A 25,728-nucleotide genomic window follows, 5' to 3' on the forward strand; every position below is an offset into this window, starting at 1 on the left:
GCCGGCGATGGGATTAAAATGCTTTTTATTGAACAATACGGGAGATACGGGTACTCATCGTGGTCCGCATCGCCTTGTAACATCCGTGGCTCGGTGGTAAGCACTTTATATTTGAAATCTGAACGTTTATGTTTATGTGAGCGATGGCAATGTGAAAAAATCGAACACAACTTTAGACCAGGGGGACTCGGCACCATGACTGTCATGGTATGACAGTCATGTTTCAGGGCTAGTAGTGGAGTAGAAGTAAAAGTACTGAAAATTGGAAATACTCCAGTAAAGTGAAAAATACCTCAAAATTGTACTTAAGTACAGCACTTGAGTAAATGTACTTAGTTACTTTCCACCACTGGTTACAACCAGACTAGTCTCGCGTGGCCAGACTGTTGCCTCCCACAATTGTTGTCTGGCTATGCGAGACTACAACCAGACCACAAGACAGCAGAGATGGAGACATGGAGTAGCCTCGCGTGGCCAGTAGTAGGGGGTACTAAGTGAAAAATCGTTACGCGGCGGATAAAAGCATGAAATTTGATACAGATGTCCCTTGGGTCATCCTAAAACATCCTAGAAGGGGTGCCCAAAAAAATCTTAAACAGGAAGTGAGTTATGGACAAAATCCAAAATGGCCACCTAAACTGTTGACCGTTGACTCAAAAGACACCAAAATAATCTCCAAAAAGCATAAAATGTGGCACACATGTCCTTTGGGTCATCCTAAGACATCCTAGAAGGGGAGCCCAAAAAAATCTGAAACAGGAAGTGAGTTATTGACCAAATTGAAAATGGCCGCCTAGTGTTGTCGATTGACTCAAAAGACAACTAAAGAATCTCCAAAAAGTATAAAATGTGTCACACATGTCCCTTGGGTCATCCTAAGACATCCTAGAAGGGGTGCCAAAAATTTTTTTCAACAGGAAGTGAGTTATTGACTAAATTGAAAATGGCCGCCTACAGTGTTGGCGATTGACTCAAAAAGCCTATAGAATCTCCAAAAAGTATACAATTTGGCACATATGTCCCTTGGGTCATCCTAACACGTCCTAGAAGGGGTGCCAAAAATAATCTGAAACAGGAAGTGAGTTATTGACTAAATTGAAAATGGCCGCCTACAGTGTTGAAAGATGATGCAAGATATAGAATCTCATAAAAGCATGAAATGTGGTACAAATGTCCCTTGGGTGATCTGAACGCATCCTACAAGGGGTGCCCAAAAAGGTTTTAAACAGGAAGTGACCGCCTAAAAGCAGTTGACACAAAAGAAAACATAAGGGGACGTCATAAAAGTGTATAATTTGGTACGTACATTGAGTGCTTCTTAATATATCCTAGAAGGGGTTATTTATTTGTTTGCTTGTTTATTAAACTTTTTAGGAAGGGACCATGTTGAAGAAATTCTAAATGGCTGTTTAAACAGTTGATCATGGCAGTCTGCATATTATGCAGACTCAATACGACAGGTTATGCAGTGCATAACTTGCCGTATTTTGTAGTCTACCTTCTGTTTTCATTTCTACATCACTTATTTATTTTACTTTTGTGGCATTTCACCCTGCCACTGAAAATGCTTATGACCTAATATAAGTTCCTGTGTTATTTCCCCATAACCTGACAAGAATTAATGATTTCACACCACACAGGGTTAAATGGTAAAATTGTGCTTTATTGTTTAAGTTGCAGGGAATGTTTTGGGCAAATGTTTGACTGTTCTTTCTTTCTCTTACCACAGTGCTTCCTGGTTCTGGGCAGTGACGAAGGACCCGAGTGTAGCTGCAGGCAGCCTTTTATAGTGCCTGTCTGTTTGTAGTGAGCATGCTCAGTCCATACCTGCTGCACCATACCAACTGTGGGTTTGAGTAGAATGGGGTATTCTAATGTTATGGATTATTATTATTGTGGGAAATGTGGTAATGTGAGGACACTTTAAATGTGTCAAATGTGAAGTATAATGTCTTTGGACATGGATGAAATAACTGGTTTTGTGTAAATTGATTGAGTCAATTAAGATTGGTATGGTCCAGTGGGAGGGGCTTAGCCTTTAAAGAAGGATGCCTACCACTGCCCAGGGAGTCAGTGAAGGGCTGCCGTAGGGAGCAGACCTAGAGCCAATCAGGCCAGTATTGTAAATAGTTTGTGTTGCATTTTGTTTTCCCTGGGACTTTCTGAAAAAGGCAAATAAACACTTGTTTTGCACCTATGGACTGTGTTCGATTCCCGTAATTGTGCCATATCCTACCCACACTGGGACAAAGTGTGACATTTGGTGGCAGTGGTGGGATATGGCCACCCAAAAGAAAGTCCCCATGGGGGGAAAGAAAATTCAAACAAGGAGCAAAACGGCAAAACCGGAACTGGAGCCTGAGGCGGCAGAAGATCTGGAATGGGAGGAGGAGGAGGATGAAGGCCCGTCACCTCACCGTCGCCCGTCATCTCCCCGTCGCCGAGCAGTACCGGCCCGGCAGGAGGTTGTTCATCTGCTGCGGCAGTTTATGGGTTCGCAGAGGGACCGAGAAGCACTGCTGGTGGGGGAAATGCGAGGCATACGGGCAGCCATCCAAGCTGCTAGGCAGCCACCAGCAGTACCGCAGCAGGAGCCGCCAGCAGCACCACCGGTACTACAGCAGCAATCACCAGCACCACGTAAGGATCCCAAGATGCTTCCATTTCAAGCAGATGAGGACATGGAGAATTACCTCCTCCGATTCGAACGGATTGCTAAGACTTGGGCGTGGCCAGATGTTGAGTGGTCTTGCAGGCTTGTGCCTTTGCTGACGGGAAAGGCATTGGAGGCCTATTCCGCCATGGATGAAGATCGCACCAACTCCTATCCTGACCTGAAGCAAGCCCTGCTGGCCAAGTTCAACATTTCAGCAGAGACTTATCGCCAGCGCTTTAGAGACACTGCTGTTCCCCAAGGTGAAGTGCCCACTGAAACCTTCCAACGTGTGAAGGGTCTGTATCGTCGTTGGATGAAGCCGGACCAGTGCAGCGTGGAGGCCATCGGGGAAGCCCTGGTGTTGGAGCAGATGCTGAGAGTGTTTCCACCCGACATGCGTACCTGGGTCAAGGAGCGAGAGCCCACCACCGGCGTAGAAGCAGCAAAACTGGCGACCCAGTATGTCAACGCCCGTAAGACGCCAGCGGCCAGGTCACCACAACGCCAGCCCAACCGAGGCCAAGGTGACAACGGACAAGAAGGGCCGAAGGGTACCTATGGGACTCGGGGGAATGTGGGGTTTAGCAGGTATGGAAAGCCAGCTAGTACCAGTCAGGGAAATGTGGGGGCTAACAGATATGGGCCGCAGGCTAGTAGCAGTTATGGGGAAATTGTTTGTTACTACTGCCAGCAGCCTGGCCATAAGGCCTCAGAATGCCCTCTAAAAAAAACTAAACTGTCTGGTTACTGCTATGAACCCCGCAAGGAGGTGTTTACCACCACGGCTGCGCCAGGAGAGGGGGGAGGTAATGTGGCATTTCACCCTGCCACTGAAAATGCTTATGACCTAATATAAGTTCCTGTGTTATTTCCCCATAACCTGACAAGAATGAATGATTTCACACCACACAGGGTTAAATGGTAAAATTGTGCTTTATTGTTTAAGTTGCAGGGAATGTTTTGGGCAAATGTTTGACTGTTCTTTCTTTCTCTTACCACAGTGCTTCCTGGTTCTGGGCAGTGACGAAGGACCCGAGTGTAGCTGCAGGCAGCCTTTTATAGTGCCTGTCTGTTTGTAGTGAGCATGCTCAGTCCATACCTGCTGCACCATACCAACTGTGGGTTTGAGTAGAATGGGGTATTCTAATGTTATGGATTATTATTATTGTGGGAAATGTGGTAATGTGAGGACACTTTAAATGTGTCAAATGTGAAGTATAATGTCTTTGGACATGGATGAAATAACTGGTTTTGTGTAAATTGATTGAGTCAATTAAGATTGGTATGGTCCAGTGGGAGGGGCTTAGCCTTTAAAGAAGGATGCCTACCACTGCCCAGGGAGTCAGTGAAGGGCTGCCGTAGGGAGCAGACCTAGAGCCAATCAGGCCAGTATTGTAAATAGTTTGTGTTGCATTTTGTTTTCCCTGGGACTTTCTGAAAAAGGCAAATAAACACTTGTTTTGCACCTATGGACTGTGTTCGATTCCCGTAATTGTGCCATATCCTACCCACACTGGGACAAAGTGTGACATTTGGTGGCAGTGGTGGGATATGGCCACCCAAAAGAAAGTCCCCATGGGGGGAAAGAAAATTCAAACAAGGAGCAAAACGGCAAAACCGGAACTGGAGCCTGAGGCGGCAGAAGATCTGGAATGGGAGGAGGAGGAGGATGAAGGCCCGTCACCTCACCGTCGCCCGTCATCTCCCCGTCGCCGAGCAGTACCGGCCCGGCAGGAGGTTGTTCATCTGCTGCGGCAGTTTATGGGTTCGCAGAGGGACCGAGAAGCACTGCTGGTGGGGGAAATGCGAGGCATACGGGCAGCCATCCAAGCTGCTAGGCAGCCACCAGCAGTACCGCAGCAGGAGCCGCCAGCAGCACCACCGGTACTACAGCAGCAATCACCAGCACCACGTAAGGATCCCAAGATGCTTCCATTTCAAGCAGATGAGGACATGGAGAATTACCTCCTCCGATTCGAACGGATTGCTAAGACTTGGGCGTGGCCAGATGTTGAGTGGTCTTGCAGGCTTGTGCCTTTGCTGACGGGAAAGGCATTGGAGGCCTATTCCGCCATGGATGAAGATCGCACCAACTCCTATCCTGACCTGAAGCAAGCCCTGCTGGCCAAGTTCAACATTTCAGCAGAGACTTATCGCCAGCGCTTTAGAGACACTGCTGTTCCCCAAGGTGAAGTGCCCACTGAAACCTTCCAACGTGTGAAGGGTCTGTATCGTCGTTGGATGAAGCCGGACCAGTGCAGCGTGGAGGCCATCGGGGAAGCCCTGGTGTTGGAGCAGATGCTGAGAGTGTTTCCACCCGACATGCGTACCTGGGTCAAGGAGCGAGAGCCCACCACCGGCGTAGAAGCAGCAAAACTGGCGACCCAGTATGTCAACGCCCGTAAGACGCCAGCGGCCAGGTCACCACAACGCCAGCCCAACCGAGGCCAAGGTGACAACGGACAAGAAGGGCCGAAGGGTACCTATGGGACTCGGGGGAATGTGGGGTTTAGCAGGTATGGAAAGCCAGCTAGTACCAGTCAGGGAAATGTGGGGGCTAACAGATATGGGCCGCAGGCTAGTAGCAGTTATGGGGAAATTGTTTGTTACTACTGCCAGCAGCCTGGCCATAAGGCCTCAGAATGCCCTCTAAAAAAAACTAAACTGTCTGGTTACTGCTATGAACCCCGCAAGGAGGTGTTTACCACCACGGCTGCGCCAGGAGAGGGGGGAGGTAATGTGGCATTTCACCCTGCCACTGAAAATGCTTATGACCTAATATAAGTTCCTGTGTTATTTCCCCATAACCTGACAAGAATGAATGATTTCACACCACACAGGGTTAAATGGTAAAATTGTGCTTTATTGTTTAAGTTGCAGGGAATGTTTTGGGCAAATGTTTGACTGTTCTTTCTTTCTCTTACCACAGTGCTTCCTGGTTCTGGGCAGTGACGAAGGACCCGAGTGTAGCTGCAGGCAGCCTTTTATAGTGCCTGTCTGTTTGTAGTGAGCATGCTCAGTCCATACCTGCTGCACCATACCAACTGTGGGTTTGAGTAGAATGGGGTATTCTAATGTTATGGATTATTATTATTGTGGGAAATGTGGTAATGTGAGGACACTTTAAATGTGTCAAATGTGAAGTATAATGTCTTTGGACATGGATGAAATAACTGGTTTTGTGTAAATTGATTGAGTCAATTAAGATTGGTATGGTCCAGTGGGAGGGGCTTAGCCTTTAAAGAAGGATGCCTACCACTGCCCAGGGAGTCAGTGAAGGGCTGCCGTAGGGAGCAGACCTAGAGCCAATCAGGCCAGTATTGTAAATAGTTTGTGTTGCATTTTGTTTTCCCTGGGACTTTCTGAAAAAGGCAAATAAACACTTGTTTTGCACCTATGGACTGTGTTCGATTCCCGTAATTGTGCCATATCCTACCCACACTGGGACAAAGTGTGACAACTTTCTGCATAATTTTTTATTGTACTCTTTGAATCTTCTTTATTTATCTAACTCTCTGCATATTCTCATTTATTTTACTCTGCATCTTATCTTACTCTGCATATTCTTATTTTACTCTCTGCATCTTATTTATTTTGCACTCTACATCTTCTTGCTTGTTTTACACTCTATCTTCTCATGTATTTTCTTCTTGATCATTACTGTTTTTTTGTGATTAGTGTTTGGTAACTACATGTATTCATGTGTGCCATTTCGCAATTACCAGCACATTGGCATAATGCTCTGCAAGGTAACCCAGCATCCCGGCATCTACACTTTCTCGAACAGAAGGGCTCAGCTTTGCAGCCACACTTGAGTTCTCTACAAACTTAAGCAGCCTCTGGCAAGAGTGTCCATAAAGGTGTCCACGAATCAGCGACTTTAATTTATTTGTCAGGAGATGGTAGAGATTGCAAAGCTTTCAGGCTTCTGGACCAAATGCTAGATTGGCTGCTCGATTTGAATATTGTAGCAGTGCAGCCCGTGTGGGAGGAGTGTTTTCCATTGAGAGACTATTCAAACATTTTTTGGCACCCCTTAGGATGCATTCAGATCACCCAAGGGACATTTGTACCAAATTTCATGCTTTTATGAGATTATTTTTTATGAGTGTCTTTTGCATCATCTGTCAAGACTGTACACAGCCATTTTCAATTTAGTCAATAACTCACTTCCTGTTTCAGATAATTTCAGGCACCCCTTCTAGGATGTCTTAGGATGACCCAAGGGACATGTATGCCATTATGAGATTCTTTAGTTGTCTTTTGAGTCAATCGACAACACTGTAGGCGGTCATTTTCAATTTAGTCAATGACTCACTTCCTGTTTAAGATTTTTTTGGGCACCCCTTCTGGGATGTCTTGGGATGACCCAAGGGACATGTATGCCAAATTGTATGCTTTTATGAGATTCTTTAGTTGTCTTTTGAGTCAATAGATAACACTGTAGGCGGCCATTTTCAATTGTCAATAACTCAGTTCCTGCTTAAGATTTCTTTGGGCACCCCTTCTAGGATGTCTTAGGATGACCAAAAAGACATGTGTGCCAAATTGTATGCTTTTATGAGATTCTTTAGTTGTCTTTTGAGTCAATCGACAACACTAGGCGGCCATTTTCAATTTAGTCAATAACTCACTTCCTGTTTCAGATTCCTTTGGGCACCCCTTCTAGGATGTCTTAGGATGACCCAAGGGACATATGTGCCAAATTTTATGCTTTTTGGAGATTCTTTTGGTGTCTTTTGAGTCAACGGTCAACAGTTTAGGTGGCCATTTTGAATCTTGTCCATAACTCACTTCCCGTTTAAGATTTTTTTGGGCACCCCTTCTAGAATGTTTTAGGATGACCCAAGGGACATCTGTATCAAATTTCATGCTTTTATCCGCCGCGTAACGATTTGGCCATTTTTTGTGCTTAGTACCCCCTACTACAGACAATATCACACGACACACTGTGATTTTGCAAAGGCAGATTCGGCTGGAACCAGGCTAGAGATGGAGAGATGCAGTCAAACAGTGTTTGTAACCTTATTGACCAACAGTTCTACACAACTGAGTAAGTTTGACTAATCTATACTAAATTATCAGTGGTAGAAAGTAACTAAGTACATTTACTCAAGTACAGTACAATTTTGAGGTATTTGTACTTTTTTTTGCATTTCCAATTGCCAATACTTTTATTTCTACATACACTACATCTCGGTTCCAAAAGTTATTTGAAAATAGCCGATCTACAAGCTCACAACACCGGCGATGCAACTGCAGAGCTTGTAGATCTGCTATTTTCAAACATATTAGTACTTTTACTTTTGGTACTTTAAGCATATTTTGACGCCAATACTTTTGTACTTTTACTCCAGTAACATTTTGAACTTGTAACAGAGCATTTTTACATTGTGGTATTGTGTGCTACTTTTACCTAAGGAAAATATCCGAGTACTTCTTCCACCATATTAGCCCAATATTAGCCGCTAATATGCTTGTTATTATCGTGCTTAACAAAAGCAACATGTTTTCATGTTATCCTTATTGTTGTTTTTTTTTAGCTTTTAGTTGTTTTAATGAATGCCTGAGGAAGGTGTTAGAGCTCCTGTATCTGCAGGGTGAACAGTGTGTGGTTTATTGATCTAATCTTTCCTACGCACCTGTCAGATACTTTTAATCTAGATGTGCCAAAGCTTTTTAACAGTTGTTATTTGAAATAACACATATATTGAGCAGGATACTGTCACAGAGGAGGTCTACACCATAGAAAAAAACAGGCCTAAGGGTAGCTCTCTGGTCCATACTGTTAGAAGTACTCCTCCTTGTAATGCTATGGACCAGAGCTGGCCTACAGTAATAGAAAAATAATTCAAACTAGAAAAAGTGCTCCTCGGAGCACAGGTCTCCGCCAGGTTAGGTAGGTTATTGTGGCCTCCTGGTGGCGCTATAATAGGCCAATTTGAAAAGGGTGCCATTTATTCTTAGGCCTTTCACGGCAATTGGACCTTGCATTCATGATTTGAGGCATTTTGTTCCAAAAATGTGTTTTGCTAAATTAGACCTGCTGGTGGCGCTATAACAGGCCAATGTGAAAAGGCTGGCATTTCTTCCTCGGCCTAATGGGAATTTGCGTGTGAAATTGCACGGAAAGCGCAAGCTACGTTCATGATTTGAGGCATTTTGTTCAAAACGGACCAATCCTGCAAATTTTGGAAGCCAACCTTAGCCAATGAGGATGGAATATGGACAATCGGACAGATCCGTGTTGATCACATGACTATAGAGATACTGTGTACCGATTTGCATGACGTTTGGATAAAATCTGTAGGAGTTAAAGGGTTTCGCACAAATCGGCCTCCTGGTGGCGCTATAACAGGCCCATGTGAAAAATTTGGGGCAGAGGTTCTGAATTGGCATCCAGGGAGTGTGCGTGCACAGTTTCACAGCGACCGGGCCAACGGTGCCTGAGATTAGCTGTTCACAGACAGATGGACGGACGGACGGACACACAAACGGACGGACAGGGGGTAAAACATACTCTCTCGCCATGCCTTTCGGCCTGGCGGAGACAATAAAAACAAAATCAAAGGAAAGCAACATTCTAGTCAGACAAAGCAAAGGAGCAAACGTCAGCCTAAATAGCTTTAATGTAGTATTATTTAGGCTTATCCATTTTGTTATTCTAATAACCTCTTTATAGTTTACTTATCAAAGACTGTCAACCTGTACATACTGTATAAGCATTTGAACTATATAATGACATAGATAATATGCAAAGCGTCATGGGTTGATGGTTTCATGGTTTCTCGTCCTGTAGGGAGTCACTTTGATGATTTAACCCATTAAGACCTGAGGCGATTCTTTAAAAAAATCGAAATCCTAACAGTTTTTGGAAAAAAAGCTGTTTCAAAAATAGCAGATCTACAAGCTCGTAGCTTGTAGGTCTGCTATTTTTGAATAGCCCAAAGAAATCTAAAAATGACCGGTCTCAATGGGTTAATGGAGGAGGCAGAGAGTAAGTAGAGGAAGAGGTCATTGTCACCAACCTCCTCCTCTGCCTCAAACTGGGTGGAGGGTCAGGAGGGTCAGTGAAATGTACAGAATGTCATGTGACATCACTTGGGCCATACCTGTGGTCTGGCATCTTTAGCCCACTGACTCCCAGTATGCTTGACATTACTGCTGACCATTTCCCAAAAGCTAAGTTTGATTGATTTTAGAGGAAGCCAGTGGATTCCATACATTTCAGTACCATATAGAAATCAACTCGCAGAGACTATTAGTTGATACATAATCCACCACACGAAATATCAGTGATGCAGATATTATTTGTCAAATTGTTATTATAATAGTATTAATACCCTTTAATGCATTTTAAAATGAGGATTAAATTGAAACGTCGAGCTGAAAATAGTCCTTAGAGAAAAGATTGACTTACAAACAAAATTCAAATGTCCATGACTTACTAACTCGCAATGATCTTTAGCAAACTCAGTTATTCCGGTAAGCTCTGTATCGTAATGACTTTTGAAAAATGTAAACAAACGCGATGAGAGTCGATCTACAAGCTCACAACGTGTCGCAAAGTGTTATGAGCTTGTAGGCTATTTTCTATTAAATGGGTTAGGGAAAAATGTGGAAAATGTTTAAACATTTTAACAACACAAATCTTGTACGGGGATCTCTGGCACAAAATATCTTCAGATGAGGGGTCTGCGGCCAAATACATATTAAGTGGGTCCTTGACATGAAAAGGATTGAGAACAACCGCTTTAACTGAATAACTGTGTAATGTTAACCTGTTTTGTTTGTGTTGTTTTATTTCCCCCATCAGGAGCACGTAGTGAAAGAAGACCTGCTCAACGCTCTGCACTGTGAATTCATCAACCGGGTCAATGAGGTGGGAGTGGATGTGAACAGAGCCATCGCCCATCCTTACACCCAGAGCCTGGTCCAGTTTGTGTGCGGCCTTGGACCCAGGAAGGGCTCTCAGCTCCTCAAGGTGTGTGATCATTGTTCATTCATGTTATGTCAGGAAGAGCGCCTATGGGAAAAGCCTGGTTCAGATGTAATGGGGTTGTGGAGCAGGTCATGTTATGAGGGAAAGTTTGGTAAATATGCAGTTCAGTTTATGAATTCAGACACTAGCTAGATGTAAGAGATTTCAGTTTCTGAACTGCATATTACTTTACCTGCTATATTAGTGTGCCTGGTTCTGCAGATCATCCATTTAGTTTTCTTGTGTCTTTTCAGATTCTGCAACAGAAGAACACTCGTCTGGAAAACAGGACTCAGCTGGTCACCATGTGCCACATCAACTGTGCCGGTTTCATCAAGATTGACACTGTGTCACTCGGAGACAGAACAGACTCGTACATTGATGTTCTGGATGGTTCCCGGGTCCACCCGGGGACGTACGAGTTGGCTCTGAAGATGGCTACAGACGCCCTGGAGTATAACGAGTTGGCAGAGGATGCCAACCAGTCGGCGGAAGCCCTGGACGAGATCCTGGAGAACCCGGAGCATCTTAAACACTTGGACCTGGACGGCTTTGCTGAGGAGCTGGAGAGAAAGGGTTATAGCAAGAAGGGGAGCTGCAGGTACAGAGACAGGTACAGACAGGTACAGTTCCTTACAGTCTCCAACACATATTGTCGCATCATGAAGATCAACATCGAAAGGTTCAGCGTTTAGCTGACGTGCCGCACCTCCGACCTGATGGACAAGAGCAATGAGTGGAAGCTCCACAAGGACAGGTACTATGATTGTGACATGGAGACAGAGTCCTTCAAAGAACTGTGGAAGAAAGCACAGCAAAAACACAAGCGTGCAATCATCCACCACACCAACTCCCACAATAACTTTGAGTCCATGCACCAGGGAGTGGTGACCAGGGTCTGGTGACCTGGAAGGTAATGATATTTGTAAATAAAATTGTATACATAGTAATGACACTGCATGCATGTATGACAATCAATGAAACTTTAATAAAACTGTTAATATGGAATCTTTACGGTCTTTAAAGTATTTTTGTTAATATGGACAAATGTTGCATTATTGAAGCCCAATGAGTGATGGAGTGAGTGTATGTTGGAATGTGTATTGCATAAAAATAACTATCAGTGTATGGGTAATGAGAAATAAATAGAATCTTTATTCCTATATTTATAACAGGGAACGTGTACAGGTTTTCTTTTCATTCATATAAATACGCATGAACATTGATCAAACAACAAACAAAACAAGGATCAGTCAGAAACATCATGTAGCCTACTTGAATCCACACTGTCTGTAGTACAGTGGAGAGGTTTTAAAATGTTTTTCATGTTACAGTCAGGGGTGAGCTGAGGGTGATTTACTCAAATATTCCCTAAGTGTAGCTAAAGATTAATGGGAATATGATTGGCACTGTAGCCTCTGCCACTAACAACAATATCCAGTTAGACAAGAGGACCTACCAATAACTGTACTTCATTTGAAAGAGTGAACAACACTGACCATGAAACAAAGACATTTCATCCAGGTTAATTGCACTCATGACAAAATCTTGCATTTCAAGCCGGTATGATTTTGCTTGAGCGAGACACACAACTCTCAACATCTTTGGAGATCAATTGGAAATGATTGTTACAGGAGAGTATTAAAACATGTGACCATGCCACCACGGAGGTTGTGGGTTCAAATCCACGTGGTGCATCCGGGCTTTGTCGGGCGTCTACACAAACACAATTGGCCTGTGTTCAGGGAAGGGAAGCCGGGCGGGGAGGGTGATATTTGTCATTGCATGTAATTAATCCTACAGGCTGGGGCGGCACCTGTAAGAAGGGAGTGTTGGGCGGGAGGAGTAGGACAAAGGCTCTACGTCCTCCTGGTGGGGGCTCCTCACTGGTAGGTGAGTCAGTAGGATGCAACAGCAGTGGCGACACAGAAATGTGTGTGGGGAGGAATCAATTGGCATAATGACTAAATTGCTCTTCCACAAGAGCTGTAACTTATCTTTTGTCCCACATGTAGCATGTGAAAATATTTCAGTCCAGCTTTAAACAAAAACATTGATAGTAAACAGTGAAATCCTCAGCTCTTCAGACTGGATGAATGAGGACGCCTGGTGGTTGTTTCTAGTTACTGCATTATGTCACAAAAGGATGGTTGATTCTATGATGGTAACACTTTACTGACATGACACCTGTCATAAACATTTCACAGAGAAGATTGTGTGCACATCTTGTACCTGTATTTAGGCCAGGTGCTGGACATCAAGGCAAGAATCATGGAGAAGAGGGTAAAGCATCCTCACACTGGTTTAAACTGGAGGAAATGTTCTATTAACAATCATACCTTCATGATTTCTAAATACCACTGTAATACCTTCACCTGGTCAAGGTATTTGTTTTATAACATGTTGCTAGCTGTGTGTTCAGATATTGTGTATGTAACAAATCAAAAAAGCAATTTACATCAAAAGGTGAAAGATGAATTACATTTGTCCTAAATATTCATAGCGCCACTTTTGGCAGTGAATTGGGGAATCACAATTAATGAAGTAATATTCCGGAGAATATTGCATAGATTTTTCCGTATTTGTTAACAATTTCTTAGACGTTAAACCACCATCAAGGGTTTCACGAATGCTTTTTTCAATAAAAAAATCTGTGTAATCTATACTTGTATTAAGTTAAGGTTACAAAGAACTAATAATGAATCCTTTTGGATGAATTCATTCATTTGAACACTGACCTAACATCAGGTATGAAATGATTTACACCGTTTATTATACCTAATCTCAAAATAGATTGTCTAGATTTAATCAAATATCAAAATAACTGACACACTGTAAAAGAAAAAAGGAGAGACAATGGGTAATAACATGGATAAATAAAGACAGAGGGACAAAGAGTAACAGTTTTTCTCAACTGTTGGTACAGAAGGCTTGTATTTGTAATAGAATGGAGTCCAACTTTATCAGCAGTCTGTTACGACTGCTTTCAAACCCTAAGCCACATGACAGAAGAAACCTTGCGCATCTTCATGGCACCATCTTCGAATACCATCATCACCAGCGGCGCAAACAACATCCTTATGAAATAGCTCTGAACAGAAAACATAAATAATACGACGCAGAAATATTACCACAAGTGCTCTATAGAAATGTCTTCCAATAATCCTTCTTCATTCCACCCACGCTCTGGCCGGTATGTCCTCTGTCTTTAACCGTTTGAATGGGAGGGCTAGATGAAGTGATTGCATGGCTTAAGAGGGGCCTTTAGTGCGGTTTGGAAGCAGCTCGTGCTTTGCAGGGCTGCAGATCGTGGTTTAGTCTATAGGCCATAGTCATTCAAGCCAAGGCAGGCTGTACTGTGCACTGTATCTGTGTCCGTCTCAGTGCTTCTCCAGAGCTTTGGTCAGCAACTCGTTGAGACGGGCTATCATGGGTCTGGGATCGTCATTCAGGCCTGCTGCGATCATGGCATTGTCATAGATCTGCAATGGGGAGAACAGTCAATGAAAAATGTGGAAGGCTATTGTAGCAAGTGGGGGCATGGAGAGACTGAAGCTTAAATTCTCATGTTTGTGACTAGATGTTTCATTTGAGTGGCAGCAATGACGCCCGTTTAATTAGTTTGAGCATACTGTCATTCCCAAAAGAAATCCAACGTAATTTTAATCTTGAAACTCTTGTTTTGACCTATCTGGAAAACATAGTAGAGTAGTAGCCTGCAGCTACATCATCAGAATTCCAGTCAATAAGCAATCCCCTTGTAACACATTTAAACCTCTAAGGGCTGAAATAGCTGTTTGTTCAGACAGTGTTTGCTGAGTGGTACTTCACCTGTTCCAGTAGCAGTCCAGCCAGGTCAGAGTCGGTCTCTTTCAGTGCATGCATCTTTTTGATGAGGTCATGTCTGGGAAATCAATTAGAGAGGGTGAATGTTGGACAACACAAAATAAACCTCTTCCTTTTTTAGTACAAAAAAAACAAAACAATAATAAGAACAAACGACAAAAAATATTTGGTGTTGTGTGTTCTTGCCCTGATTACCCTGATGAAGACCATGGGCCAAAACACAGTTTTAAACAAATAAACTGCTTTCTAGTTCTACAAGTATTGCTGTGATCCTGCTGTACACTGCAACCACACTGAATCCCTGTGACCATGGGGCAGTAGTTTAGGAGGTATGGCAGGCACTTGGGAATCGGAAGGTTCCCGGACACTTGTCTTACTCAAGTGTCCTTGAGTAGCCAGTAGCCAGACTACTATTCCACAATCTCCGAATGCTATACAGAGTCTGGAACTACACGTCCCGAAAGCCGAGAAAGGAAGCCGTTGTCCGTCAATTCCGTTCACGAAAACAAATATTTAAAAATATCTTTAAAACATATTTGTTAATTCCCATTTGTGATAAGCAGCAAGCTATATGCTTCGACTAATTAGATTTACAGTAGGACACATTTACGCGACTGCAAAGACAAAACGGAAGCAGAGAAGAGGCGAATGTGTGAATGTAATGCACATTGTAAGCACCTTTGGATAAAGGCACTGTTTAAATGCACCATTACACTCCACACAGGCGCCCGTATCTCTTTCCTCTCTCTTACCCAGCATTGATCTCCAGTGTGGGCTGCAGTAACTGGGCTCTCTCCTCGATGCTGCGGGCCACCTGCTGGGTGCGGAGGAAATGGCGCGCGGCGCCCATCTCCAGCACTGTGATCATGGCTGGGTGTGTGTCCAGGCGAGGGGTCACCTGGTGGTGGTAAGGAAGGAGTGAAAAGGGTTGAAATGGGTTCCATGCTAATGAACCACACAGGTGTCAATTGAGAAGACGGAGCAATCGCTCTTCCAAGGGTTCCAAGATATCGTCTCTGTCGGGTGGAAACCTCATGTTCAAAACAACTACGGTAGTTACTTTTCAGGATTCAAATTCAAAAGTTGCAGATCTACAACCTCGAATCTGCTACTTTTGATAATTTTGTGACGCTGTAGTATGATCAAGTAGGGCATTCATTTACGAAAAAACACCAAAAGTTAGAATGTGGAGATAAAAGGTTTCTGCCCGACAGTGACGATATGCATTGATGCCGTCTGCTTTCATTACCTTGATGTTGGTGACTCTGGGGCCCAGCACGTTCCTCATCCAGGCCATTAAGTCCTCAGCTTGTTCCACTGTCAGGCGCTCAGACTCTGCAGACAAACAGAGAGGAGAGGAGGAGTCAAGGCTACCAGCAGAGGTCAGGACAACAGCAGCTCAATCTTAAGAGGTTCGAGAACCCCGTGCTGAAGCAGAAATGGTGCGACAGGGGAGGGGGGGGGGGGGGGTCTAACCGGGCTTGCTGTCCTGGTACTTCTCCTCCTTGTAGTGGTCCACCACGATGTCCGTCTCCACAGAGATCATCTTCTTCTTGTCAAACTCCCGGAGGTGCAGCAGTGTCAGCTCGTCAAACTGCTCATAGCAGAACAGCACCTGGAGGAACAAAACGCCAAGTCACAAACAAACGGATGGATTCAACAGAAGACAAGAGGTATACCTGGAAACCAGACTAATCTGCCAGAGAAAAAAAACAACAGATGGATTTAAGACACCAGCAGTACCGCCGCTAGGCACCGGCACAGCACACAGTGCGTAAGGCACCACGGTGCACCAAAATGAGCCAAGCCGTTCATCATAATAACTAAAATATTTGTTATTTAGATATAAGATTAAAAACAGAATTACAATTAGGCCCCCGCCCCCCTTCCTCCCCGCCCGGCCCGACAGTGAGTTACAACATAATTCGCACAAAATCACGGCTAGAGAAACCCGACTTTGTGTCACACAGACAATTCTCAGACGTCACCTCCATGTCCTTCTGTTTCATGGCCTCGTAGTAGACGGAGTGCTCTGCCAGGTGGCGGTTGGGGGCACACAGGTAGTAGATGTTGCGCGTGCCAGCCTTCATGCGGGAGCCGTACTCCATCAGATTGGTCTGTTGCCCGGCGGGCAGCGCCGAGGACTCGAACCTCAACAGCTTAGCGATATCCTCCTGTAAATTTGAGAAGCGACATGGACAGTGACTCTTAACAGTCAAAAACATCTCAACCTCTTTCAGAAAATTTAAGACATGCTACATATACTCCAATGTGTAGTTTCCTTTGCTAATAAAATATCTTATTCATTTAATGTTGAAAACTGCTTCTGGGAGACAAAACAAAAACAACATTCCCAGACTATTTTGCAGACCATTAAGCATTAAAATATTCAAAATTCAAATATGAAGCCCCGAAGACTGCACCTTGACGTCCTGTTCCTGGGTGGTGACGATTCCCTCACGCATGAAGAGGCCGTAGTCTTCAAAGAACTTGTTGTACTTCTCTGGTTCCTTCTTGCTCTGGTCCAACAGGAAGCGGATCACCCTCTGCTGCAGAACGTCACGGAGCTTCCTGGAGGACGAAGGGCCATTGGGAAAGACGTTGAAATGGTTTGAGATGATAGTAAATTCATTAGAAGCCCCGATTAAATGCTATTTTATAGACACATAGGCGGGTGGATGGTCTGTGAGATGGTCAATTGTGTGAAAGATGGCAGAATGTGTTAAACGTCTGTTCTACCTGATCAGAGCGCTCTCCTGAAGCAGCTCTCTGCTCAGATTCAATGGGATGTCCTCACTGTCCACAACACCTGATCAAATACACACACACATAACATCATAAAAACAGTATACACCGTTTTGCCACTTTAAAGGTCATGCATGGGGATTATTGAGAGTGTGAAGGCTAATTTCAAGAGGCTTTCCTCTAATTTCAAGAGGCTTGCCTCTTGCTAGAAACTGATGAAGGCCCGAGGAGCCAAAACATATCCGCTTGTCAGACTTCTGCTTAAAAAGTGCATAAAATGTATTTTGTGAGTGCGGACTGTTTCTTAACCTTGCTAGGCCATCCCTGTAACTATAAACTTGTTCTTTAGTGTCCTGATTAACCATTTAAACCCTATATACAGTACGTTGTTGTATGATGAAGGCAAAAATATCCAATCTTTAAGCTCACAAAGCGTCACAATGCCTTGTGAGCTTGTAGCTTTTTGAGGTTTGATCCTTTTGTAAATGTTCAAATGTTTTGAAGATTATTGACACCAGGTTGAAGGTCGCCAGGTTGAAAGTTGTTAAGTGAAGGTCCGGAAAAAAAAGAAAACATCCTAAAATAAAATGTATTCTTCTACTTGCTTGTGGAATGTATTGCGTTGCTGGAAAATCAGTCATTTTGAAAGTATGAGGCGTAAGAGGAGAGACACAGACCTCTGAGGAAACGCAGCCATTTGGGCAGGATGTCAGTGGCCTTGGTCTGGATGAGAATCTTCCTGCTGTACAGAGCCACGCTGGAGCCCATCTCCCTGCTCACATCAAACATGGTGGGCTTCTGCTCACAGCACATGCACAAAGGGAAACATGAAATAAGTCTTGGTTTCAACTATCCACCATAATCCATCCATAAACAACTAATCTGTCCATTATTTCTGCCACTTAATCTGATGATTGATTTTGATAATAAAATGACGATGTAAGTAATAAAAGCCTAAATCATCAAGATGAGTTATGTTAAGTTATGTTAACAGCAGACTAAAACACACATTTTGAAATTATAATATGGAACGATAATTTTAGTCAAGTTGTGAATAGTTGTGAATCACTAAACCAATAATTTTAGAACAAAACATTGTTATCTGATGAATTAATAACTGTTCATCATTTCACTCCTAATCGGAAGTCATTTTCCACTGCATGATAAAAGCTCAACTCAACTTAACTCGCTTTACTTAGTTTCACAGTCTAGATAGGATCCCCTCAGCGTAGCTGGCTCTCATAAGTAACCTTCGGAACCAATGAGTCCTGAGCCATTTGGCCCATACATCAGGAGCATACCTCCTGTTCCCTTCCCTTAGCGTGAGGCAGCTCCTGGACATGATGCTGGTATGTCACGGGGCCTTACCTCCAATCCAACCTAGCTGTAGTATACAACCCTCGTAGACGTATTTATGATTCTGACGTCTTCAATCTACGAGAGTTGTAGGGTTCACGCCCCATGGAGACCTGGACCTTCTGCACTATGCCCCGTAGACACTCCAAACATGTACAAATGTGAAAATAAAGGTGCTTAACCCCAAGCCCCAAATGTTAACTGGCTCTACGGGGTAGTAGTTTAATGTAATAATCCATATCTTTCAATGAAGAAGTGTTTTAATGCCGTCTGTGGCCGAACGCCATTTTTTCACCCTCGTTTACTTCCTGTTTACATTTAGTGTAATTTCGGGTTCCACTGGATGCGCCCCGTCACTACCCGTCACTACCGCCCATTGGGAACTTCCGACAGAATCGGCCACAGACGGCATTAAAACACTTCTTTATTGAAAGATATGGATTATTATTATTACATTAAACAGTTTCTGATAAAGTTTAAGGCAAGTTGCTCAATATTGATTTACAGCAGCTAGTTTCAAAGTTTGTTAAAAGTATTTGGGAGCTTCCATGCAGTATAGGGTCCTTTGTCATACAATAATGCTACAGACGATTCTCTCTGACCAATCAGTACTGCAGTCTGCAGTGTTTTCATATCAACTTTTGTTATCGCCTCATCTTGCTGGGAACCGCAGCGGGGGTGATACCAAACGAATACCAGGTACTTTTGCCAAATGGAAAACCAAAAAAAGTAGAGTCGAGCCGGTACCATGCAGTGGAAAACGCCATGAATGCCTCCATCGGTTCACATTTCTAAACACTAGAAGTATTCACATCTCGAACCCTAGGTTTGTGAAATGGTGTGATCTGCATCCCTCACAATGTCAGGTACGTAGAAGATGCTGCGGATGTTGAGCGGGGCGTCAGCGCGGTAGTGCAGCGTGTAGCGGGGCCTGTCGTACGACTGGGACACGTAGCGGTAGAACTCCTCATGCTGCCACTCGCTGATCTCCTTGGGTTCCATCATCCACAGGGCCTACGTGAGGGAGATACAGGTGGATACTAAATGCCAGATTTATAATTGGTCGCAAATCATGTCATGCACCAAAAACAGCAGATCTGTTTTTATGCCTGTTATGCCTGTTTTTTTAATCAGGCATAGTATCTGCACAGAAGCAGACTAGAGGCTGACCTGCAGAGTGTTCAGTCTGCGTCCATTCAGGAAGATGGGGAAACTGACAAAGTTGCTGTACTTGTTTACAACCTCTGAAAGAGACAGACGACAACGTGTGGAAACGTGAGGTTGTTTACACTAAGTTACAAATGAATTACCAGGTGACTATGGCATATTAATTATATTAAATGGCTCATTGCGGTGGGTACTGGAGGTACCTTTAACTCGGTCCTCAGCGGAGAACTCCTTGCAGTCGTCCTTGAGGTGAAGCACGATCTTAGTCCCCTGTCTGACTCCACCTGCTTCAGCGATCTCAAACGCTCCGGAGCTGGGAGAAAACAAAGTCAGCAGCTTTAACCAATCTCTAGAGCACATGTATTATCAGAGTCGTCCTCGCACACCATTCAATTCCCATCTTAATCTTTTACCATATTCATATGGTAAAAGTTATATCTCTACTGTCTATCTGCAGCTTAAGGAACTGATCTCGTTTAGGTCTTAAAATGGTTTGATGGCAGATTCTACTGAAAACGTACGTAATTAGTGTAATCTTGAGTTTCTATTTGTACGTTTTGTAGAGGCGCTTTGAATGTTGCTGAAGCTTCTTGTATTGCCGTCATTTCTGACGAAAAGAGATCATGTATCTCAACAGGATTTACCTGTATAAATAAAATAAATAAATAAATACTGTTCTTTCTTTCTTCGTCTTACCCATCTGAAGACCACTTGTATCCAGGAACGCCGGGCTCGGCTGACTGTGAGTAGACGTCCACGCGGTCGGCCACCATGAAGGCGGAGTAGAAGCCCACTCCAAACTGACCGATGATGGTGCTGCTGGCCTCTGCCTGGTCCTGTAGAGCATCTAGGAATGCCTGCGAGGACCAGACAGTATGGTGATGGTGGAGCGGTAGTCATAAATTAATCAACTTAATCCAACTTGCAGTTGCCATCTATTGTTCATATATGTATGGTAAATAGTGTTGGCATCTCATGCCATTTTTTTATATGACGCTTATAATTCCATTTAGAGTGGATTGAATGCATTATTGGGCGAGTGCACACAAAATAAAGTAAAATAGTCTTGTCAACAACAGCAGAGTGTAATAAGTGCAAAAGGTGACCCTTGACGTATACATAAAAATGGATGCTGTAAATTGAGGATTTAACTGGGACAGAGTCTATGAAAAAACGTCAGCATTATCATTCTGAACCAGCTACAGTAGTCAACCAAGGGAAAAAGCTGAGAAGGTGAGAAGGACTCTAGAGCAGCGCTACTCAACCCGTGGCCCGCGGGCCGCATGCGGCCCGATCGCAGCGTCTTGGCGGCCCCCTCATGGTCCAAAAAATAAAAATAAAAAAACTTTTTTTTTTTTTTTTTTTTTTTTTTTAAGCACAGGATAAATATAATACATTTCCATTCAAATATATGGGTTGCTAAAACATTTTTCAAAAACAAACAGACAGACATACATACAGGTGCGTCAATTGTTACAGGTATAATGCATAGTTTTCTATGCATTTCGGGTTTTTGGGGGGGTTTGACCCCCAAATTTTTCCGGCCGTGCGGCTTTGCCGCGCGCCCAGGATAGGTGTCTGCCACTGGACATACACACAACACAAAATAAACTGGTACAGTGAAAAGAATATGATGTCAAAATGTACATTTTCTTGTGTGTTACAAAATCGAAAAATCCGAAATAGGACCGTCATTTTTATGGCGGCCCCTTGGACTTCTGGTATTTTGCTGAGTGGCCCCTGAGCCATCTTAAGTGGAGTAGCCCTGCTCTAGAGGATAAAGTTTTTGTCCTGGTACTACTTGGACAGTTCAAATATCATGGTAAGTGAAAAAAGAACATGTCTGTGGACCAAATCGCTGTGAAAGGACACAGAACCACCGTTAAAATACATGAAAATCACATGGAGTAAAGTATATTAACAGCTACCTTAGAACCAGATCGGGCGATGGTGCCCAAGTTGGCAACCAGGTCCTCCTGGTTCATACCCACTCCAGTATCCTGCAACAGACAGACAATAGTCACATACTGTGTAGAGCACCACAACATGCAGTACAATATTTCTCCACCAGGTGGCAAACTATCTTCAGGAACAGACATTCGCATTGAAAGGATCTTGGTCGCCCAAATTCAGCCCAGTTCTTTAAAAGCCAGTCTCATCTTTCCCTTCAGAGTGTGCAGGTCAGACACATTCCAGGTGACTTGCCCTGCCTCCTCTGTGACCCGAGAGTACCTGGATGGTGAAGGTGCCTTTGGCAGCGTCCGTTTGGAGGTGGATCTCCATGGGCGCCGTGTCGCCTCCTCCTGTGATCAACTTGTGGCGCAGCTTCTCCAGGGCATCGCTACCGTTCGAGATCAGCTCCCTGATGAACACCTGAGGAAATGTAATGGGGGGGGGGGGGGGGGGTGAGAGAGTTGAGAGTACAGTACGATGTTTTATAGCATCAGTAATCATGGACCCAGTCCCAAGGTGTGAATAGGCTCTATACACAGCAGCAATATTGGAAAGAAATTGGGCCTCTTCTTACCTTCACAGGTGCTAACAATGATACTAATGAAGGCTCTGTTCCATTCTGGTCAGGGTGCTGATATCGTGCATGTTGGTTCACTAGAAACACTCCATTTTGGTTCCCAAATGGCCCCTTATGGTGGGTGTGTAACATGTCTCGGTGTCCAAATGTGTGTACAAATGGAACCAAATGGACCCGTGAGGGTCCATTTGTACACTCTCAGAGTTATGGGGGTCCTTGAAAATAAGAGACCACTGTGCCACACTAAATGGAACAGAGCCATAATTAGTATTATTGGTAACACCTGTGAAGGAAGTAAGGAAGGGGCCCAATTCATTCCCAATATGGCTGCTGTGCATAGAGCCTATTTCACACTTGAGTCAGATAAGTCATAATATGTCAAGAAAAGCGTGCCTCTCTCGTTTCAAAATAGCATAAGGATTTTTGTAAGCCACCCTCCCCGTTCTCACCTCTTTCTCAGAGTACAGGGACCTGGCAACAATGTCCAGCAGTTTTTTGGTCTCAGCCTGGAACTCATGTTTGGAGAAAGTACCTAGAAGGACAAGGAGGCGGCAATGTTAATGCTGGCGTTAAAGCTACGGTACGTTAGGATATTATGTCCTCTCCCGACGATATTCTTCTAAAGCGAACATTTGTAACTCAAATCTTTGCTTCTGGGGGTCCCTGGAACCAAATGTTTTGAGATGGGGGTCCACGGCCATCATTTAATACTCTACCATACAGATTAGTAAAAATAACGTTTTATCCATTACAATAAGTTCCAGAAAGTAGCTTTTGAACGCAGCATATGACAACAATCCAGAATGATCCACGCGTGCATCATGTTTTCATCACCTTGTACGTTCTCTGTGTCACTGATGATGGTGTGCAGGGGCTCCTCATCGGGGACTTTCTCAGCCTCCTGGGTGCTGTAGAGGGAGTACTGGCTCAGACCCAGTCCAGGGTGCTGGGAGCTCCACACCCTGGGTCTGCTGCACCACATCTGCTGCTGATGCTGCCTGTGTCGAGCATCTGATGACAGGGGAACAAGATGAAGTCTAAGGGGGGCAACAGTTAATAAAACTGATCGATTGTTATTATTTATTTAATAAAATAATCGATTAATAAGCATGTCATGAGGCAATAAGCTTAAAAATGTGTTTTTTTTTATTGGGAAAATAGATCTACAAGCTAACAACTCGTGGCATTGTGATTTGTGATGCGTTGTGCGCTTGTAGATCGGCATGGCACCATTGTGTGATGTGTGAAGTAAAAACACACTTCTTGATTATTCGATTTATTAAAAAAAAGTATTCAATAGAATAAATCACTGAGAAATAATCGATATAGCAGCAGCCCTATCTCACAGTCTACCTGTAGTCCAAATACTCTAGTCTACACACTCCATTTGTAACACTGAGTGTTGGACAAATGTAACCGAAATGGACCGTTGCATTTGTTCAGAGTTTAATTAAAGCTGTAATCTATAAATGTTATTATGTCATACTGGATTCGAACCCTAGGTATTGAGATCGCTCAATCAAGAGGCATTCCTCACATTGGCCAGGGGAGAGCTTTTGAGCATGAGCTTCAGGCAGTTCTACTTGTCAACCGGTAGGCGTTCCACCCTACAACATGATCTAAATGTCTCAATGGAAGAGTAGGGAGACCACCTTCAACCCACTGCAGATGTGCTAGTGATATTGTATTAACTTACTCTACCATACAGAAGTGCTAGTGATATTGTGTTAACATACCCTTCCATACAGATGTGCTAGTGACATTGTGACATTAATGTTGTTTTATGCTTCTGCTTTTCTTTTTTGCTTTGTTAAATTAGTTGTAACTGTAATTGTATTCTTGCTCTGTAAAGCACTTTGAGCTGCATTTCATGTCATGAAAGGTGCTATACAAATAGTTTATTATTATTGTATTAACATACCCTTCCATACAGATGTGCTAGATATATTGTATGAACATACCCCTCCATACAGATGTGCTAGTGACATTGTATTAACTTTCTCTACCATACAGATGTGTAACTTACTCTACCGATGAATTGAGTACAAAGAAAAGACCCCAATGGAAACAAGCCATAGGCTTTCTTGGGTTTAAAATCATCTTAGCAGACCTTTATTGAACTGTACTTTCCTGTGCTTTTTTTTTGCAAACTGCTAATAAAGTATTCAATCAAACCATACAGATATGCTAGTGATATTGTATTAACATACCCTTCCATACACATTGGTTAAAATATCGTTTTAGTCATTAAAATATGTTAAGTTCCCGATTGCAGTTTAACACTGAGGAGTTTACTATGTACAGTACATGGGAGAATGACATCTACCATGATGTAACATTACCACAGTGATACATTGAACAGTTTAACTTCGATATTACAGTTTGTCATGTTGTAACAGCGTTAAAGATTCGAATATAAATGAATAAACCACCATGTTATGAAGGAACAATGTGTGACAAATATGAATATCATAGCAAGAAGACAGTCTTGCTGCTGCAAGAGTAAGACTATTGCACAGCAGTTAGCATCGGCGGCTAGGCTAGTTTAGCTCCCTCACACACACACACACACACACACACACAGTTGTGTACCTGCGGTGTAGGAGCTGCTCCTCACAGCTCGTCCACATGACAACAACCTGCTGCTGCTCCTGTGAGAAGAACCCAGAGCAACAAACTGGAAAAGCTTCAGACACCGAGACATGTTGGTTTCTATGATATCACAACTCTATGGTTTGACCTCTTGCTCAACAACAGTGAACAAACACGCTGAGATAACCCTGCGACGAAGGGCCCGATGCACAGTGTTGCCAGATTGTGTGAGAGAAATAAGCAACCAGGTCTATGAAAACACGCCAAAAAGAAGCGAACTCTTCGGCCTTTAAACATGTTAAATACTGTACATAGGCTATTTTCAAAAAGATCTTGAAAACAATTTGACTTTTAACACCACAAATCTTGTATGGGGTCCCTGTCACAAAACGTTTTCAGATGGGGGTCCACAGACAAATATATATTAATTTAGGGGTCCTTGACAAAAATGTTTTAGAGCCACTGGTTTAAACAACATTAGGAAACCAGCCCAAGGGATAAGCAACTACACGTTATAAACGAGCCCCCAAAAAAACGCAACCCGCAACTTTACAGAAAAAGAAGCCCAACGTCGCTTATAAAAGCCGACATGGCAACACTGGGCCCGATGGACGCATTAAAATGACGTCAGCAGCATAGCATCTATTCATATGCCTGTGAAAAAATGTGAAATAACTCAAGTAGTTGTGATTGTGATCATTTACATTAACTGGCAAAAGTGTACAATAATTGATGCGTTATGCAGCTAAAATGGTAACAGATCCACTTAAATTACATTAAGACAAAATGCTCCCCAAGAGGATATGAGGGATATGAAGTCCTTGAAGGTCAAAAACGTGACATTTTCACACAAGT

The 25,728-nt window shown here is 43.4% G+C and overlaps 1 protein-coding gene across 1 annotated transcript; it reads right to left on the minus strand.

Moving 5' to 3' along the window:
• Positions 1–13,421: 13,421 nt before the first annotated feature.
• Positions 13,422–25,059, minus strand: trap1 (TNF receptor-associated protein 1). Its single transcript, XM_080446360.1, has 18 exons — positions 24,874–25,059; positions 23,116–23,292; positions 22,731–22,813; positions 21,984–22,124; positions 21,680–21,751; positions 20,448–20,608; positions 19,955–20,064; positions 19,755–19,828; positions 19,443–19,598; positions 17,906–18,026; positions 17,223–17,292; positions 16,907–17,054; positions 16,472–16,657; positions 15,960–16,098; positions 15,733–15,818; positions 15,236–15,381; positions 14,469–14,541; positions 13,422–14,119 (listed from the first exon to the last, which is right to left on the minus strand). Exons 1-18 carry the CDS (start codon positions 24,983–24,985, stop codon positions 14,018–14,020), a joined length of 2,157 nt encoding a protein of 718 aa, XP_080302486.1. The 5' UTR covers positions 24,986–25,059; the 3' UTR covers positions 13,422–14,017.
• Between the last annotated feature and the right edge of the window lie 669 nt (positions 25,060–25,728).

Source organism: Gymnoscopelus braueri (genome assembly GCF_963280865.1).
Source record: "Gymnoscopelus braueri genome assembly, chromosome: 13".
In the NCBI taxonomy this organism is placed as follows: domain Eukaryota; kingdom Metazoa; phylum Chordata; class Actinopteri; order Myctophiformes; family Myctophidae; genus Gymnoscopelus; species Gymnoscopelus braueri.

Bases quoted from the DNA above. Each gene is read 5' to 3' on its own strand.
- trap1 (XM_080446360.1), bottom strand. From the start codon at position 24,985: ATGTCTCGGTGTCTGAAGCTTTTCCAGTTTGTTGCTCTGGGTTCTTCT. The intron at 20,065-20,447 runs GTAAGACGAAGA...GTTTTCTCCCAG, and splicing joins TACAAGTGGTCTTCAGATGG to CTCCGGAGCGTTTGAGATCG. The intron at 16,099-16,471 runs GTGACGTCTGAG...TTGTTCCTCCAG, and splicing joins TGAAACAGAAGGACATGGAG to GTGCTGTTCTGCTATGAGCA.